Source organism: Palaemon carinicauda, chromosome 13 (genome assembly GCF_036898095.1).
Source record: "Palaemon carinicauda isolate YSFRI2023 chromosome 13, ASM3689809v2, whole genome shotgun sequence".
In the NCBI taxonomy this organism is placed as follows: Eukaryota; Metazoa; Arthropoda; class Malacostraca; order Decapoda; family Palaemonidae; genus Palaemon; species Palaemon carinicauda.
Genome location: NC_090737.1, coordinates 146,049,953 through 146,070,781, shown reverse-complemented (window position 1 = coordinate 146,070,781; position 20,829 = coordinate 146,049,953). Strand labels below are relative to the sequence as shown.

Sequence of the window (20,829 nt, the reverse complement as noted above, 5' to 3'; positions counted from 1 at the left end):
GATATCTGTTTGAGGCTCGAGGTGAGGATAGCAGTTTCATCCATGCTAAGATTCTTGACATAATGTGTCCTACTATGGGAGCTGCCATTTTAGATTTATTTCAGAAGTAGGTCTTCTGAAAGCTATTTAACTTCTATAATGACTTCTTAACCTCTATGGTTTAATTGAATAGTCTTTTATGTTTTGTATAAAATAAATAACATCGGCATCAATGACCCAAGATGTCAGGATGCCAGAAAACTTTAAATCAATCACTCAATCGATCAACGGATCCCATGTGTAGGTGAAGCTAAATTTTTAGGATTGATTTTTGTTTGTAGGCTTAAATGGGTTCCTCGCTTAAAGGTGTTAAAAGCTAAATGTCTCGAGGCTCTGAATCTTTTAAAAGTATTGTCCCATATATCATGGGGAGCAGACCATAAAACTCTTTTAGAATTATACAAGTCTTTAATTTTTTCAAAAATTAGTTATGAGTGTGAAATATAATTAGCCACCCCAAGCCAATTAAAGATATTAGATTCAATACATCATGCTGGTATTAGATTGTCTACAGGAGCGTTTAGAACCTCATTTATCCCGAGTCTCCTTGTTGAGGCTGGAGAGTTACGTTTAGACCATTACCGAATGTCTTTTATTATTCAGTATTGGTTTAGGTTGCAAAGACTCCCTAATTCTTTAGCATTTTAGAGTACAAACCTTGTAAGGCACTCAACATACTTTGAGTTACACCCAAAATTTCCTTAACCTTATGGCTTTTGGATGAAACAGTTATTAAACAGTCTTGATATGATTAGAAGTAAAGTGCTTTCATTTAAATAAGATATCAATACCTCCATGGAAATTACCTGAGATATCTTTTTGTAATTATTTTATTTGTGTTAAAAAAGTATGACTGAATTAGTAGCTAGGTCTCTTTATGGAATATGTTGAAGAACAGGGTATCAACTAATATATATACCAATGGAGTATATAGTAGTTCTTTTAACTGTAGAGGTTCACTATCGCTAATATCTTCCATATTTACTGCTGAATTATATGGCATACTAACTGCTATTGGAAAAGTAGCATTATAAGAGGAGGGCAATTTTACAATTTATAGTGATTCAAGAAGTGTCCATCAAGCTTTAGAAGGTTTTAATTCTAGTAACCCTTTAGTTTTAAAGAATTTAGAATGGTTTTTAAGTATTGATGTCAAAGGTATAGCAGTTCGATTTTGCTGGGTTCCGGCACACGGAGGTGTGTCAGGAAATGAAGAGGCAGCACTCACTGGCAAAGAGTGCTGCAGCTGAGTTGCTACCAAGAAGGTATCCCATTCTCTGTAATGATTTTTTTTAGTAGCAATTAAGAATTTTATTTGTAACAATTGGCAATAGCATCTGAATAGTTTAACCGAAAATAAGATGAGAGAAATTGTAATTGTTATATCCACTAGGAGGTATAAGAGGATGCCCCGAAAATGGGAGACTACTCTTTGTCGTCTCCACAATGGTCACTCTCGGATGACACATCAGTTTCTGCTGGCTGGCCAACACCAACCATATTATGACGACTGTTTGATACCCTTGACCTTGGGGCATTTGTTGACTAAATAGCCCACTTATAGCACAGAAAGAAATAGATATGTTTGAGGCTCGGGGTAAAGATGGCAGGTTCATCCTTGCCAAGATCCTTGGACATGATGTTTCGTGCAATGCTATTGGCATTTTTAAATCAATATTAGAAGCAGTTTTTTTGTAATGCTATTTAAGTTTTATAACACATTTACTTTAAAGGTTGTAATTGGATATTTTTTAATCTTTATTTATAATAAACGATATCGATGTCAGTGACCTTAGATGTCAGGATGCCAGAGAACTTCAAATCATTCATTCATTCCTGGTCACAGTATAGGAGTATTGAAGAAAAAGAAAATTAAAATTGTGCAACAGGAAAGGAAGTCATACAATTCTCCTTTCACTGAAAGAGAATTTGATCGTGCACTTGCTAGGTGTAACGTTACAGCCCCTGTACCCAATGAAATTCCATATGCAATGATTAAACATATACCTGTTAATACCAAGTTATTTATTTTAAGCATTATTATCAGAATATGGCATGATCATGGTCATTCAAATGTTTGGGAACTAGCTATTATTTTAGCCATTTTAAAACCTTGTAAGGACAAGTTTTTAGCAGCAAACTATCGACCAATTGAATTGACATCTGGTTTATTTAAGATCATCCAGAAGATGGTCATTGCAAGACTGATGTGGTAACTGGAAAAGAAGGGTATTTTATCACCCATCCAGTGTGGGTTTTGGAAAATGTACTATACGACTGATGTGTTAATACGACTTGAGTCCTCTATTTGTGAAGCCTTTGCTTCCAAACAGCACCATTTAACAGTCGTTTTTCACCTTGAGGAGGCATATGACAGTGCATGGAGATATGGTATACTTGAAACCATTCATAATTTGGGATTACAAGGAGAACTACCATTGTTTATTCAATCATTTGTTTCGCATAGAGTTTCTCAAGTGAGAGTGGGGGAAACTATCTGAGAGCAAATGTCAGGAAGGAGTTCCCCAGGGTAGTGTGCTTAGTGTAACACTATTTGCACTAACCATTAATGGGATATCCTCAGTCATTCCTCAAGATATTCTCTCAACACTATTTTTAGATGTTCTCCATATCATTTGCTGGAGCTAGAATGGCAATGGTTGAGAGAAAACTACAAAACATAATTGATAAAATTATTCAGTGTGCTCATATGAATGGGTTTTAAGTTTTTGACAAGCAAGACTATTGTTGTTCATTTTTGTCGTATTCGAGGATTACATCGAGACCCGTATACAGTATATATACATCAAAGGTTAATGGATCTCATGTTTAAGTGAAGCTAGATTTTTAGGGTTGATATTTAATTGTAGACACGTTGTTTCCTCACTTGAAAGTCTTAAAAGTAAAATGTCCCAAGGCTTTGAATCTTTTTAAAGTTTTATCCCATACATCATGGGGGCAGAGTGCAAAACTTTTAAAATTATACAAGTCATTATTTTTCTCAAAAATTAGTTATGGATATGAAATATATTTCTCGCCCACTCCAAGCCGACTAAATATTTTAGATTCTCTATAACATGCTGGTATCATATTGTCCGGAAGGAGCCTTTAGAACTTTGCCTATTCGGACCTTCCTTGTTGACACTGGAGAATTACCTTTAAACTTTTACTGGAAGACTTTTATTGTTTGGTATTGGATTAGGTTGCAAAGATTCCCTAATTGTTTAGCCTGTCAGACTGCAAACCTTGTAAGGCATCGTAGATATTTTAAGTTGCACCCAAAAACTCCTTAACCTTATGGTTTCCGGGTAAAAACATTAGTAGATACTCTAGATATAGGTAGAAATAAAGAGCTCCCATGTAGTATTCATCAACCCTTCCATGGAAGTTACTGGAGATATCTTTTGTAAATATTTATTGGTATAAAAAAGAGCATATCTGTCTTAGAAGCCAGGTCACTCTTTATGGAAAATTTTGAAAATAGAGATTTGACTTTTATATATACTGATGGCTCCAAATCTGATGCTGGCATGTGATTTGGAGTATATAGTAGTGCTCTTAATTGTGGAGGTGCACTTCTTTTAGTATCTTCTATATTTACTGCCGAAACACTCTGCCGTTCAGAAAATAGCGTTGAAAGGCGAGGGCAATTTTACCATTTTTAGTGATTCGAGAAGTGTCCTACAAGCTGTAGAAGTTTTTGATTCCAATAATCCTTTAGTTTTAAAGATTTTAGAGTATTTTTTTTTTTATTATTGGAGTCAAGGGTATAATAGTTCAATTTTGTTGGGTTCCAGCACATGTAGGTGTGTTTGGAATTGATAAGGCAGATTTACTGGCAAAGAATGCTGTAGCTGAGTTGCTACCAAAAAGGTATCCCATTTTTTGTAATGATTTTTTACCTAGCATTAAGACGTTGGTTTATGATAACTGGCAACAACATTGGGATAGTTTGGTTCAAAATAAGATGGATGAAATAATGAGTGTTATATCCCATTGGAGATAAAACATGATGCCCCGAAAGTGGGAGACTACGCTTCGTCGTCTCCACATTGGTCACACTCGGTTGACACTTGAGTTTCTGCTAAAGGGCCAACACCAACTGTATTACGACGACTGTTTGGTACCTTTAACAGTGAGGTATTTATTGACCGAATGCCCCAATTATAGCAACTTAAGAAGTAGATATCTGTTTGAGGCTCGAGATGAGGATGGCAGGTTCATCCTTGCCTAGGTTCTTGGATATGATGTGTTTTATTATGCGAGTGGCATTTTTAGATTTATTTCAGAAGCAGGTCTTTCTTCTGAAAACTATTTAACTTTTATAATAACATCTAAAATTTTATAGTTTTAATTGAATACTCTTTTATTTTTTATATATAATAAATGGTGTCGTCATCAATGACCTTAGATGTCAGGATGCCAGAAAACTTTAAATCAATCAATCAATCAATCATTCTGCCCATGTTGGGATTATGGGTAATGCATAAAGCAGATGCTGCAGCTAAATCGTGAATCAATCTACCAAAGCAAGCTTTTACACTACCTTTAAAAGATTATATAACCCACTTGAAGCATTCCCTTGCTATAGAATGGCAAGATTAGTCGAATTATGAATGTGATAGTGATAAGTTAGAAGAAGTAAAGTCAGTTGTTTCGTCATGGAAATTGTCATTGCAAAGAGAAAGGAAGGCAGAAGTAATTTTAACCAGATTGCGCATTGGTCACACAAAACGTACACATGGGTATTTTATATGCACATCTCGTGAAAGAGCACCCATGTATAATGAGTTTGGCTGTATTTAACCATAAAACATTTTTATTAATTGTAAAGTGTTTAAAAGGAAAGGAGACTGTGTTATGGTGAGAAAAGTTTGATTGAACTTCTATATCAGACTGAGACTTTTTCTGATTTTAGGATTTTAACTTTTTTTTTAAGAAACATAGTAGTTGAGTAGGAAGATAGGGTTCCCATGCACACCCCCATGATACATTTTTTCTTACCTGTATTTTTACAATCCTAGAGGTCTGAGAGAATGGGATTTCCTTTATTCCTTTAAAAAAAATGTCCCATGTAGGTAGGTCCCTTAACCATTTTTTGTCCATCATCTTGGATTTCTTAGGATGCAGAAGTTAGGGCTATGGGGCAGTATAAAGAACATTTTCACATAGAAAGAAATTGATAACAGGTACAAATTAGGTATCGTCAGATTGGGTAGGACCTCCACTTTCACAAGAAATCATTAGTTATTCAATTGATGTATCGGTGACATCATCAGGGTCAAAAGTTTGGGTTAAAGGGATTCTAAGTTAAAATTCTTGCCCTCCTCCGTTGTTATCTGCCCTGCACCCAAGTAAACAGATCTATTGGATATCTTCTTTGCTAGGTGGAAAATGTACATGTGTAGGGAGTTTTTAAAACAAAAGGAATCATTTAATTTGAATGCAAAGTTAACAATTCTTTATAAAAAAAATCCGAATTCAGAAAATGTGGTATCATATTGACTTTACCTTGAGAGTGTGCCTTTTGCATACGAAATATTGATTTGACTGTTTTGCAAATTAGTTCATGCTTTCCATATGATTATCAAGTTTTTTGTTCTAACAGGTGAAGGTAATTGTTTCGACTTTCTTAAAAATTAAGCGGAGGTGTTAAAGTTCATAAACTGACAGTTTAGACTTTCTGTGTTACAGGATGTGTAGACCACTGTGATTTTGAATGTTTTATATGTGTTGTATTAGATATGTTTTGGTATGCCTGCTTGCTTGTGGTTAACTGGTTGTAGATAATTGTCTTTTTTCAGGTTAAGACTAAATGGAGTAACACTTGGGTTGTGGTATTGGATGCTTAATTGTAGTTGTTGGTGGCAGCTTCTTCATGTCTAAAGCAAAAAAAGGCAGAACTAATCATGATTGCAATTTAGGGGAACTACAGAAGTTGCCCTCTGTATGAATTTACCTTGATAGTGCATACAAGATGGTGAATTCATACCACTTAACAATATCAGGTGTTCTCTCTAGGAAAATCTTGAGATGTTACATGGTCTACGTGAGAAATGGCTCCTTCAGCCTTATAATTCACCCACTTGCATGGAGGCTGTGTGTTGGTCAATTCCAGACAGTCTTGGTGGTGTGGACTTAAGAATTATAGGATATCATCTGGGAAGTTATCAAGCTTTTACTAAACAATAGGATTTCTTTAAATGTATTGTATCAGATGATGGATCATCAACAATTTGATCCCCTTATAAACTATCAACCTATTCCAAGAGCTTTTTTCCACCAGGAAAGCTTGGAGATGAAAATTTTCAGGACTGAACACTGTCTCCAGTGCACATCTCAGTGCAAATCTTTCAAGGGAAAGGCGGCAGCTTGGACTCATAAAATCCGAAGCCCTAGAAATAAGAGTCAATCGTTTACATTGCAAGGTGGCAGACAAAGATTTGTTTGCAAGAGAGGCTTGTTTTCAAAAGTTCTGTCATAGATCATTCAAGGTGAAACATGTGAATCATTTATATTGAAAACAAGCAAGATGAAAAGCTTGAAGATCATCAAAGATCATTTGATGTAGTACTAGATTTCATAAATGAAAGGGTGGGTACTTGGACAGAAGAAGATTGTGAAAATTGGAACTCTCTGCCACCTGTACATCCCAAGAACTTGAGCGCTATGGATTTCAAAATCAAGAGTCCATTAGCGATAAGCTAAAGACCCAACTTCAAAGACAAAATTAATGAGTGAATTGCTTTTACACAAGAGATTCCAGGAGTCAAGATATGCATAATCTACAACCTGGTGTACATACAAGCATCTCTGCTGCAGAAGCAGAGATGCTTGATTCCAAAGATAAGTTCAAGGGTGGTTAGTGTTATTCAAGGGAAATTCAACGATTCACCACCACTTCCTTGGTATATTACAGCGAATGAGCTAGATACCAGGGCAACAGATGAATACCTCCCAACAGATCTAGTAAAGTAAAGTTCCTAAAGACTCTTATCCTGGGTGAAGTTGTGCAAATGTCTGAGAGCCAACGTCTGGGTCTTTTGATAGCTCAGGTGAGTTTTAACCACCATTATGTTTTAACAACTTTTGAGCAATATCAGTAGTCAATCAAATTCTACCTAGTTAACTGCGCTCTGTCATAAATCACATAATTTGTTACATCTCGAAGACATCTGCCATGCTGTGACAGAGTGGAAGTTACCTAAACACATCCTCCTTAGCAGTATCATATGCCACCTATATCAAAGCAAGCAGCTCACCAATATACTTCATAGATTGAGTCACTGTAAGTCATATGATTTTGGCTTGGAAACTGAGACAGCACTTGCAGTGGCCCTCAATGCTTCCACCTCTCTCACTCTAAATTGCTACTGGTGAAGACAATGAAGTGTTTAATGTTAAGTTGGACACCTTGAAGAAAATATCTACAAACGTCCATGATTCAAACGTGGTAAACAATGGTGGAGAGATCATGATGCAAGAGAAACACTGATACTGCCAACTAAGTTAAAACCCTCCCACTCATGCAGTGGAATAAGACTTGTTATTTGAAAGTAGAAACCCTACCAATGTTGCCTCTCTTAATTTTTATGGTTGAGTAGGGCTCACATTTCCAATAGGAGCTATGTTCATTCCACCCATCAGGAACAATAAGATGTACTCTAGAGTGCATCCAGAATTAATGATTGTGGTTACTTATGTGAACGGTTAATGGCGTAAAAGAAACACAACAGGTCCCTGGATATGGAGGCTTCATTTCAGCTACTGGCAAAAGACCATCGCGAAAGTTGACCATTGACTATTTCAACTGTAGCAATTAGCTGTTCAATGAATATTCTACCATCAGGGAGTTGTTGAAGTAATCAGAAGATGCTACATTGGAGGTTGGCCAGAGGTATGTTCGCTGCATTTATGATCTTGTAGGTTGCATGAAAGCACCCCCTCATTTGAAAATTTCTAGAAGAATACAAGAACAATGTGGCAACTCCAGGGCCTTTCAAAACTGGGATGAACTATATGGGCATGTTGACTGGTCATAAATGCATTGGTTCAGGCTACCCTGAAATCCTCCTTGAGGCTGGACTTGTAACCAATGGCTGTCTTAAGAGTGTGTTAAAGGGGGAAATTATATGCAAAAGCTTTGTTTTGTCATAAGATGGTTATTGAAGCAATGGACCAATTGTTGATAGAGTGCTTCAGTGAAGAGGAGAATGTAGACATCACAAACCTGGTGACTTTGAGGCATTTATGTTTATTATGTATGGCTATTCCAAACAGAAATCTATTGACACTGTAAGTGGAATCATGTTAAAGCAGATGGTTGGAGAAGATGAGCAACTGCTTTCAAAATCTAAGACTGACTTTTCCCAATTACCACCTTTGCCGAGACAACCTTATCCCACACATTGATCATGTGAACCATCATCTTGTTATCTACAAGTGAGCATATATTCCAATCTTCTAGGCTCCAAAGCCATATGATCCTGGACAAGGTTGGGAAAAAAAAGGATGAGGGCATTATGGACCCAGTGTGGTCTTGTGGTCCAGTAATTCCCCCCTACCCTGATAGACTTAGTTGAGAACACTACAGAGGAGATGGAACAGTGTGATGGTGATATTTAGGAAGAACAGTATAGTCAGGATAGTGATTATGAACACCTCAGTGATTATGAAGGCTGGATCAAAATATGAACATAGAGACTTTTGGCAGTCCTCATAAAGTTTCAATATTAACTAGTTGTGGGTCTGTGCATTATGTTAATTTGTGTCACTCCGATCTCCATGTAATATACTTGCATATCAATTAGCTATAGGAATGAGTGGGAGAGAAAGTACTAAGGCAGTGATACAGGGACTGTATTCAAGGGCCTTTTGGAACATGCAAAGCCTTTTTACCATAAAATTGCAATTTCACAGTAAACTCATTACAAAAATGCATTTTTTCAATATCTTCATGTATTTTTACAGAGAAATTTAATGATGTACAAAGGTTCCATGATTTGTGGTAGTTCAAAAAATGGTGGATATATGTACAGTTCCTCCCCTGCAACCTTGAAATTATAGGGTTAGTTATAGAGGTAAAGGGCAGATAACAATGATGAATTGTGTAATTTTTTTTTTTTACCTCGATGCCCTAGTTGAATAATTAATGAGTTATTTGTGATTGTGCAGGCTGTAACATTTCCAATGATACCTAATTTGTATCTGTTATCAATTTCTTTCTATGTGTAAATGCCCTTTATATTGCCCTTACCCCTAACTTTTACCTCCTAAGAAATTCAAGATGGCGGACTAAAAAAAAAACGGCTAAACGACCCACATGGTACACTTTTGGAATGGGAACAAAGGAAATTCCATTCCTACAGACTTCAGGGATTTTAAAAATGCAGGTTAAAATAATGTATCTTGGAGATGCATGGGAACCCTATCTTCCTACTAGACTATAGGTGTCATAAATAAGATTTAGATTTCTATGTATATCAGATTTTTTATATTTAATATATATTTTATTTTATTTATTTAACGTTATTAAACAATAAATAATATTTTTCTTCCCAATGTTAATTGTGCTAGCTCTTTGAGAGTTGACTTTGACTCATTGAGCTGGTTAATCTCCTATTTTTAATAATAAAAAGACCCCATTTTACTTTAAATTAAAGCAATAAATACAAGTAATAATTAGATTAAAGCAATAAATCCAAGTAATAATAAGATTAAAGCAATAAATCCAAGTAATAACACACTTTTGTTACTCCCATGTCCTCCTGATCTACAACTGAGTAGTCAATTTACAATTTGAATTCCTGGAGCTACACATACTTAAATGGTATGGCAATTATCTTTGATTTTTTATTGATTGCAAAAAGTGTTTTTCTGATAAAAAATCTTAGAATGAATTGGTTGTTGATAAAAATGGAATGGGAAAGTAAACTATAAATTAAGGAAATTTGAATAATAGTATATATACCTAAGAGAACTGCCTCAAAGGTCTCAAATATGGCTTTGATTAATACTGTGGTTTATATTATTTCATGTGTTAGATATATACTGTACTGTTAAGGTAATGCTATGTTAATGGTAAGAATCAGTTGATTCAATTTTTTGAAGATCATCCAGATTTTACCCATCTTTTTAACAGGTTTTGAAGAAAGTCGACAAGATAGAATCGTGTTACAAGATATTGATGGCAATGCGCTACAGCTTCTTATTGATTACGTGTATACTGCTGAAGTTCTAGTTACCGAGGAAAATGTACAGGTAATGTAGAATGAAGGAATTATTATTTCTATTGGTTTTTAACAAGTCATTTTGAATTTTTCATTAGTTAATTTCTATTTTTGATGGTTTGCATTACTCTAAGAATAGTTCTAAAGCTATATTTTGTGTGAGGGAAGGTGTACAAAGTTATTTTTGCTATTGTTAAAAATAGAATCTTAACTTTTTATTTTTTTATCTAGGTGCTTCTACCTGCTGCAAATTTGCTCCAGTTAACAGATGTCAGAGATGCTTGTTGTGATTTCCTTCAGTCACAGTTACATCCAACAAATTGTCTTGGTATCAGAGCATTTGCAGACATTCATGGATGTTTAGAATTGCTATCCATCGCTGAAAGCTACGTCGAACAACATTTTACGTAAGTTTCTTCTGTGATGTTTTCAATATACCTCCACTTAGAATTTCTATTCATTGCTGAAAGCTGTTAATCAACATTGTAAAATACTTTTGTGAATTTTAGATATACTTCCTCATAAAATTTGCATCCATTCCTGAAAGATATGTCAAACAAAATGTTACACAAGTTGTTTTTGTGATGTTTTACATGTACTTATTGAAGGATGCCAGTGGTACAATATGAGTAAGTTTTTTCCCAAAGTTAGTACATTGGTTTGAAGCAGCTCCTTATAAACTCTTGAATATAGTCAGCACAGTCTGGCGTGAGAACCATTCTAATTTTTGGTCTTTTCTCTGTGTCCATGCTTTTGAATAGTCTAGCATATTCAGACACCGCTCACTCACCAAGCAATGTATACATTGCTTGAAACAAAATCTTTTTGTCTCACCATAGTTATATTATTGTGAGTGAGTATAAAAAGATCCCTAAGTCATGTTTCTAAATGCTCACAGCTTAAGGGTTTGTTCAGATATGAGAATAAAAACTTGAGCAAGGTAGAGTTTAAGAGGCTGGGCAGTTGAATAAGAAGTCACCAAAGTGATTGAATGATGATGGATCTTAGGCTGAAGGTATAGTGCAAAGTACCTTTGGTACCATCCCATCTATAGTGTCCATATAAAGCATAATAATGTTGCCCATAAATAGGGTCTTTTATATAAAAGAAGTTAATTTTGGTTAATTACTGTGACTGGTCTGACAGTATTATGTTGGTAATCTCTCTATGTTTAGGAATTTCCTTTATCCCTCACAAATAGTGAATAGCTTGGTATATTCTCTGTACATTATGTTCTTTTTGTCTGCATAAAAAACATTGTGCCACACACACATTTGTCATTATCAGCAATACCAAGTTGGTTATAAAATTTAAAGTTAGTTAATAGCCTGTCAATATCCTATCTTAAGCTGTGACTTATTGTTAGTACATGCGTACAGAATTTGTAAAAAAGAGGATAACCTCAAATCGAAAATTAGCTTGCAAGACAAAATGGCCCAAGGTTCTGGCAGAGGGAAGGGGTGTTAAGAAAACCTCCAAGAAAATGGTAACAGGGTAAATGCAGCCTGTTAAATGTATGAACAATGGAATGGAAAGTTAGGGAAGCTTTGATGACAACCAAAAGTGTAGACATAATTTATTGTACTGGAGGTAAGGTATAAAGGGCCTGACATAAATATATTTGATAGTTACAGGGAGAAATATAATTTTTCATGGTATGGTTTCAAGACAAGAAAAAATGGGCATACAATAAGATGAAATTCCAAAGGATGTGATAAGGTGGGATGAATAATAGAAAGAATAATGAAGATGGGATTGATCGAGGGAAAAGGTTGTGGAAGTATTCATGGTATATTAGACCAGAAAAAAAAGGGATTTTGACGAAGGAAAAATCTATTTCTGGGCGAGAGACCCGTGCCGCTCAGTGAAATGCTCCTTTAACATCATTTCTAAGGTAAAAACTGCTATGAATTTACCAGAGAAAAATTTGTATAGGAATGCTAGGTTGAACCCAGCTCGCTCACCTTAACCCTGGATAGGTACGATGGGTCGTTTGCGACCCCGAGCGTCAAAAAAAAACAGGTTTTTCTCACGTGACTCACCCCCGTGACTGAATTTGTGGGTGATCGACCTGCAGGAGGTGTCTCCCCTACACGCTCTAGTAGTGTCCAGATGTGCATTGCTGTAGCTGTACTCCTTCCCCGATTTCTGAGACGCATCGGGGTCGAGCGCGACCGAGTTTACCCTTCTAAGGTAGTTTGCCTAATTATCAAAGTTATTACGTATTATGAAATTGTCGTAGAATGGTGCAACTTGTATGGGTTATCAGTTGTGGAAAGTCTTGGTGGATTGTTTGGCTACCATGTGCATGATTTTTTTTTTAGTTAAAATATCGTTCATCACCACGAGGACCATTTTACCGCGAGTGCCCCTTTTTCATTTTTTTTCATTTTTTTGCCAAGTCATTTTTCCGTAAGATATTGCCAAATAGTGTCGTAAAACTTTTGCTTTTTTAGTGTTGGAAAGTGTGTCTAGATGATCTGGCTACCCATGCGTGACTTTGTTTTTGTCAGATATGACGTAGTTATTGGTATATTGGGTATTTAACTGCGGTTACCAATTTCTGTTTTTTTTCAATATTTGTAAATATTACTACGTAGTAAGGAATTGCCGTATATTATTCATTTTTTTTTTTCATGTTTATGTGTTAGAAAGTGTGCCTTGATGGTTGGGCTAACACGTGCATGTCTTTTTTTTTATCTGAGATGCCGTATATTAGAATGTCGGGCATTTTACCGCGAGTGCCCCTTTTTCATTTTTTTTCATTTTTTTGCCAAGTTATTTTTCCGTATGATATTGCCAAATAGTGTCGTAAAACTTTTGCTTTTTTAGTGTTGGAAAGTGTGTCTAGATGATCTGGCTACCCATGCGTGATTTTGTTTTTGTCAGATACGACGTAGTTATTGGTATATTGGGTATTTAACTGCAGTTGCCAATTTCTGTTTTTTTTTCAATATTTGTAAAAATTTACTACGTAGTAAGGAATTGCCGTATATTATTGATTTTTTTTTCATGTTTATGTGTTAGAAAGTGTGCCTTGATGGTTGGGCTAACACGTGCATGTCTTTTTTTTTATCTGAGATGCAGTATATTAGAATGTTGGGCATTTTTCCGCGAGTGCCCCTTTTTATTTGTTTTGCATTTTTTTGCTTAGTCATGTTACTGTAAGGAATTGGCAAGTAGTGTCGCAAAACTTATATTTTTATAGTGTTGGAAAGTGTTTCTAGATGATCTGGCTACCCATGCCTATTTTTTTTTTAGCCAGATATGGCGTATATATAAGTATGTGTTCGATTTTCCTGTGATTGCCATTTTTTCGTTTTTTCCCATTTCTTTCAAAATTACTACGTACTAAGGAACTATCACAGAGTAATGATTCATTTATATGTTTATTTTTCGGAAAATGTGCCTTGATGGTTTGCCTAGCACGTGGCTGAATTTTTTTTTTTTTCTGAAATGCCGTATATTAGAATGGCCATTTTTCCACAAGCGCCCCTTTTTATTTGTTTTGCATTTTTTTGCTTAGTCATGTTACCGTAAGGAATTGGCAAGTAGTGTCGCAAAACTTATAATTTTATAGTGTTGGAAAGTGTTTCTAGATGATCTGGCTACCCATGCCTATCTTTTTTTTTAGCCAGATATGGCGTATATATAGGTATGTGTTCGATTTTCCTGTGATTGCCATTTTTTCGTTTTTTCCCATTTCTTTCAAAATTACTACGTACTAAGGAACTATCACAGAGTAATGATTCATTTAGATGTTTATTTGTCGGAAAATGTGCCTTGATGGTTTGCCTAGCACGTGGCTGAATTTTTTTTTTCTGAAATGCCGTATATTAGGATGTTAGCCATTTTTCCGCGAGTGCCCCTTTTTATTTGTTTTGCATTTTTTTGCTTAGTCATGTTACCGTAAGGAATTGGCAAGTAGTGTCGCAAAACTTGTATTTTTATAGTGTTGGAAAGTGTTTCTAGATGATCAGGCTACCCATGCCTATCTTTTTTTTAGCCAGATATGGCGTATATATAGGTATGTGTTCGATTTTCCGGTGATTGCCATTTTTTCGTTTTTTCCCATTTCTTTCAAAATTACTACGTACTAAGGAACTATCACAGAGTAATGATTCCTCTAGATGTTTATTTGTCGGAAAATTTTGTTCACTTCTTTTTTGATTGGATATCATCAAATTTTTTTAGCTAAAATATTATATTGTTTTACATTTTTTTTTTTTCGATTTTATTTCCCTTCAAAAAAATTTTTTTGGGTCAGAATTTTAATTTTATAGTCGTAAAATAATCGACAATTATCCAGCAACCCACCATACAATTTTTATGCATATCCAATAATAATTAGATTAGTAAATAACACCTTGAAATTGACATACCCTTCCTACATTTCAAGTGGCAGATTAGGGAGTCTGAGTCAGTGTGGTTGGCGGCCATTTTGTGGACATATCCGAAGCGTAAGCTGCCCTATCTATATATATTCTTGTTCCCTATAGAATTTGTGATATTTTGGTATATTTTTACCTGCATAAATATCATATATATTAAATATATGTATTTTTTTACGAAATTTCTAAGTACTCAAAAAATTACCTTTAGATATGGCCCCTGATATAAATGTAATTTACAAAATAATGAAGATTTTTTTACATATTTATATTTTAGGATAACATATGTTTATTCCCTAAAAAAATTAGCCACTTCCTATTTCATTTGGGTACCCAAAAAAATTCATGAAATTTGGACAAATTTTTTTGGCCAAAAAAAGTTACCCTTTTTTTCTCATTTCAGATCTTCACCTCCATGGGTCTGACTTCATCCAAAATACATCAAGATGTGTCCTAAACATTCAAGAATCAATTCCTAAAAGGATTTGTGTATATATGTATAAACTTTTTTTTTATGAATTTTTATGTCAGGTCTTTTTTTTTTCTACTTAATTTTTTAAAATATTTATAATAAATAGTTTTTCTGCAGATGAGTAGTATTTATCTTTACAGTTGTTTTAAGCATTCATTGAAGTTTTTTTTGGCAAAAGAAAAAAGGAGGTTACTGCAAAAACTGATTTTTCAAGAATTTTTTTTGGCGTCGGGGTCGTTCGCGTCCGAGTATACCCTTAAAGGGGTGTCCGAGGAGCGTACCTATCCAGGGTTAATAAGGTGTCAGTATACTACTGGGGCGCTGAATAAATCACAACCAGAGACCTCGCACCATTTAGATATCTCCTGTCAACATCCCCGAACAGCGAGGTGCCGTTCAACATCCTACTACTACTAGCAATCCCACGCCAGTGACGTCACTCCTTTTTCATAGCACCACTATTTAATCCCTATTTTGCCTTAGTGTGTGAATTTCGCTGGTTTTTTCTGGATTTACCTCAAGATGTCGGACTCCAATGTCACTCCATCTAAGTTAAGTACCAGATCTATGAGTTTTGAGATTTTGGAGGGGGCCTTGCCCTTTTTTGCTTATATTATAACAGTTTTATTTTTCACGACCCCACGTGGGTCTTTCAGGGCCCTCGGCTCCCTCCTCTCTCTCTCTCTCGTTCGTTCTTAACGATTTTCAATAAGTCCTCCATACTGATTGTTTCTCGTTATGAACCTTATGGGTATCCACGGTTCACACACCGTATTAATTTTATTTTGTCCTGTTTTTTATGATAACAGTTATTACATATACGTGTGCGTATTTTCGGTAGGTTGGCATGCCTGATCGCCTTCGGCGTTCTATTTCACATATTATTACTTGGATTATTTACGTTCGCACGCCACGGACTTGCTTATCATTTTAACGTCATTCGTTTGCTTGCATTAGCTCGAGGGGCTTTCATGAGTCAGATATTACATATTGGTTTTCATTTTGTTAGCACTTCACTGACCATGTGTTATGTTGGTAGCCCTGCCTACTCCCAGCGCCGTCAGGCTTGCTTTCTCCTGTCTCATGTTCGCTTCCTCATTTGTTTTACGATTGATGTTTAGCTAATTTTATTACTGTATTATTATCATCCAGCATAATACATTCAAGAATCAATTCCTAAAAGGATTTGTGTATATATGTATAAACTTTTTTTTTATGAATTTTTATGTCAGGTCTTTTTTTTTCTACTTAATTTTTTAAAATATTTATAATAAATAGTTTTTCTGCAGATGAGTAGTATTTATCTTTACAGTAGTTTTAAGCATTCATTGAAGTTTTTTTTGGCAAAAGAAAAAAGGAGGTTACTGCAAAAACTGATTTTTCAAGAATTTTTTTTGGCGTCGGGGTCGTTCGCGTCCGAGTATACCCTTAAAGGGGTGTCCAAGGAGCGTACCTATCCAGGGTTAATAAGGTGTCAGTATACTACTGGGGCGCTGAATAAATCACAACCAGAGACCTCGCACCATTTAGATATCTCCTGTCAACATCCCCGAACAGCGAGGTGCCGTTCAACATCCTACTACTACTAACAATCCCACGCCAGTGACGTCACTCCTTTTTCATAGCACCACTATTTAATCCCTATTTTGCCTTAGTGTGTGAATTTCTCTGGTTTTTTCTGGATTTACCTCAAGATGTCGGACTCCAATGTCACTCCATCTAAGTTAAGTACCAGATCTATGAGTTTTGAGATTTTGGAGGGGGCCTTGCCCTTTTTTGCTTATATTATAACAGTTTTATTTTTCACGACCCCACGTGGATCTTTCAGGGCCCTCGGCTCCCTCCTCTCTCTCTCTCTCGTTCGTTCTTAACGATTTTCAATAAGTCCTCCATACTGATTGTTTCTCGTTATGAACCTTATGGGTATCCACGGTTCACACACCTTATTAATTTTATTTTGTCCTGTTTTTTATGATAACAGTTATTACATATACGTGTGCGTATTTTCGGTAGGTTGGCATGCCTGATCGCCTTCGGCGTTCTATTTCACATATTATTACTTGGATTATTTACGTTCGCACGCCACGGACTTGCTTATCATTTTAACGTCATTCGTTTGCTTGCATTAGCTCGAGGGGCTTTCATGAGTCAGATATTACATATTGGTTTTCATTTTGTTAGCACTTCACTGACCATGTGTTATGTTGGTAGCCCTGCCTACTCCCAGCGCCGTCAGGCTTGCTTTCTCCTGTCTCATGTTCGCTTCCTCATTTGTTTTACGATTGATGTTTAGCTAATTTTATTACTGTATTATTATCATCCAGCATGCCTTCCTATCTTATTTTACCATGCGTTTTGTTTATTATAGTGTTATTAGTCCTTCCGCGTGATCATATCAATCGTGGGTCTGGCAGGTTGGTATACCTGCTATCGCCCCACTCCTAGCCTCTTCCCGCCGATACCCCACCCCGGGATTCCCTCCCTCTCTCTCTCCCGATCGAGTTTGAGTCACTTTATAGCGCTATGTACCCCTCCCGGGGGCATCCGCTTTGCACGGGCGGTTCCCGTTGATCTGTGAGGCATACTATTATTATACATTAACGTACATTACTTACTCTTTCCACTACTCTACCCGGTCGTAGTCTTTTTCTTTCCGTCGCTCGTTTGGCCAACGATCGGCGGGAAGTTTTCGGTTCGGTCCGTGGTACCTTGTTATGTTATATTATTTATTTAGTTTTGTACGTGTTACTTCCCCGGTCCCGCACGTCACGGACCCATTAAAGATCCCTTTCCCTCTCTAGTGTCACGCACCTCACGGACCTATATATATATATATATATATATATATATATATATATATATATATATATATATATATATATATATATATATATATATATATATTAAGATTTCATTACGGGATCCCCGGAAGTAGCTTTTATACATTACCATCCGGTCGAGTTGTTTAGTTGCGCCTCCGGAGCCAACGTTACTCATTCTTACTTGGATTAACTTTATATTAGTCACATATATATATTATATATACGATCCTTGTGCTCGACCTTCCCTTCCCTCTTTTGATATGATCACGGTTACGGTTTGACTTGTTTTCAATTCCTTTTACAATCAAAATAGTTATTTTGATATTGATATTTAAGCTATCCGGACCCCCCCGGTCCCGATTTGCTTACATTCAATATACTTTATGGCTATATATGAAGGATTTATATCATGATATTGACATTTATATACGTAGATATTTAAGCTCCAGGCCCTCCGGGCCCTAATTTGCTTTCATTTAAGATACTCATGTATCTTTTGTCTTACAGACTGTACGTATATAAAACATTATCATGATATTTATATATAAATCTTCTATCATGATATTGATATCACTTAAGCACCCGGGGCCCCCGGCCCCTATTTGCTTTCCTTCAGGATTCCTAATGTATATATAGAAAACATTTTTATCATGATATTGATATATAAATCTTTTATCATGATCTTGATATCATTCAAGCACCCGGGGCCCCCGAGCCCCTATTTGCTTTCATTCAGGACTCCTGATGTATATATACATACAACATTTTTATCATCAGGATTCCTGATATATATATACCTGGTTTATATATATATAAAACATTTTTATCATGATATTGATATGTATTCTTTTAGCATGATATTGCTATGATTTAAGAATCCGGGGCCCCCGAGCCCCTATTTGCTTTCATTCAGGATTCCTGATGAATATATATAAAACATTTTTATCATGATAGAGATACATATATATATATATATATATATATATATATATATATATATATATATATATATATTTATTTTAAGCACCGGGGCCTCCAGGCCCCTAATTTGCTTTCCTTTGAGATACTCATGTATCTTTTATTTTACAGACTGTATGCTGTGCAATGACGGCATGTGCCGCTGTCATCTATCAACCCTGCGGCCATGACATGTGTCATTCACACGCCCACTGTTCTGTCCGAGTGGATGACTTAGCTGTATGGCATCCAGACAATTGTGTAGTCTGCTACACAATGACTTCCACTCTAACATCTGACTCGGTGAGTGCATTTTCATTGATACAGACTTGTAGGGAGTTACAATTAATTTCTAATATTAATTTTAAGGCCACTAGTCCTCTGGACTTCCCGCATGCCTTTCACTTGGTGTCTACGAAGTCCTTGGACTTCTTCACTTTTCTTTGGCACAAATATCCCTCGCTAATAGTCTGTTCTCTTTCAGTGCTCCCAACTTGAGAAAGATACAGCTCGGGCTACCCTCAAGATCTGGATTGACGGGTTCGCCCGCAACGTGAAGGCCTCACAGCCTTATATCCTCTCTGAGAATTGGTGTTCCCGTCTCTACTCCCATGCTAAAACTTCACCTGCAGTCCCCAAAGAATTGGCGGATCCTTTCATCGAGAGGTTCGAATCCCTTCTTCCGGCCCCGGACCAAGAAGAGACGGGCGGCACCCTAACAGAGGACGTCTCTATCCTCAACCTCGATGTGGAACCCATGGCTCTTGACAATCCCGACGCAGGTAGGGACGTAGGTGAGTCAGGTGGTTCCCGGGCTAGGATTCCTGTCCCTAGCCCGGCTTTCTCTTCTCCTTCAGAACACTCTTCTTTTCGAGATTTTCCGGGGACAACCGGGACTGGTCTCAGTCCCCGGCCTGTTATCCCCAAGGTGAAGGCTTATCGTAAGAATTTATATACGACCCACAAGTCTTCCAAAGACCACAGGTCTTCGAAATCATCAGCCTCGAAGGCTAAATCTTCCTCCACCAGAGTCTCTCGAGACCCAATTGCTGTGCCTTCAACCTCTCACGGAGTAGTCTCCGTTCCAGCACCTGTTTCCCCTCCGGCGGAATCATCTGACCCGGTGGATTTTTCCGAGAAGATGTTTGCTCGTTTTGAGTCGATACTATTGTCTCATACGCGACAATCACAAGAGAGAATAGCTTCTATGGAGAGCCTAGTTCAGGGACTCATGCGCTCGGGGCTGCCACCGCCACAACAGCAATACCCCGTCCCCGACGACTCCAAGCTTCCTCCTTTCAATAAGAATAACCCTTGGAGGTTGGCATTGCATGCCCCCTTCTCGGCGGGTATGTTGTCAATCGGAGATTTCGGTACCCGGCCTCTTGCGGATTATGATTTCTACCCGCCGGGTCTTTGAATTCCCCTTCCCGGGCTACGCTCGCCTCAAGGAAGAGGCTCTGATTCGATTGGATAAGGTCCCAAAGGAAACTGTTAATTTTCCTAAAGAACAGGCACAGTCTGTCTTGGTCCGCATGTTCAATGAGTGGGATTGCTTGAACACAATGATTATGGCCTACAAAAGTTCATATACTATGTTTGTGGCCGACGACCAGACCCCTACCATGTGCGACCAAGATCATAAAGACGGTCTTTCAGGCTATCAAGGAAGAGAAGCCTTTACCTCACCTTAGGGAGACCGGCTTACCCTCCCTTCTCTTTCCGGGAGACGGTGAATGTTGGCGGAACGCCCCAGCTACCTTCTCAGTAGGTAAGTTGAGCCCGGACTGTGCCTCAACGCAGTTCAGCGAACGGCTTCCCAAACTCCCGGAGTCTCTCATTAAATTGGAATATGAGTCGAGGTGTAGATTCAGCAGATCCTTTAATTCAGTTGCCCTTTCTGAATTGACTGTTGCCAC

The 20,829-nt window shown here is 36.9% G+C and overlaps 1 protein-coding gene across 1 annotated transcript in view; it reads left to right on the top strand.

Moving 5' to 3' along the window:
- kel (kelch protein) overlaps positions 1–20,829 on the top strand; it is a 660,870-nt gene that overhangs the window by 280,731 nt on the left and 359,310 nt on the right. The window contains exons 4-5 of the mRNA XM_068386033.1: positions 10,181–10,299; positions 10,500–10,675. Coding sequence (XP_068242134.1) covers positions 10,181–10,299; positions 10,500–10,675 — 295 coding nt within the window. The remainder of the gene's footprint in view (positions 1–10,180; positions 10,300–10,499; positions 10,676–20,829) is intronic.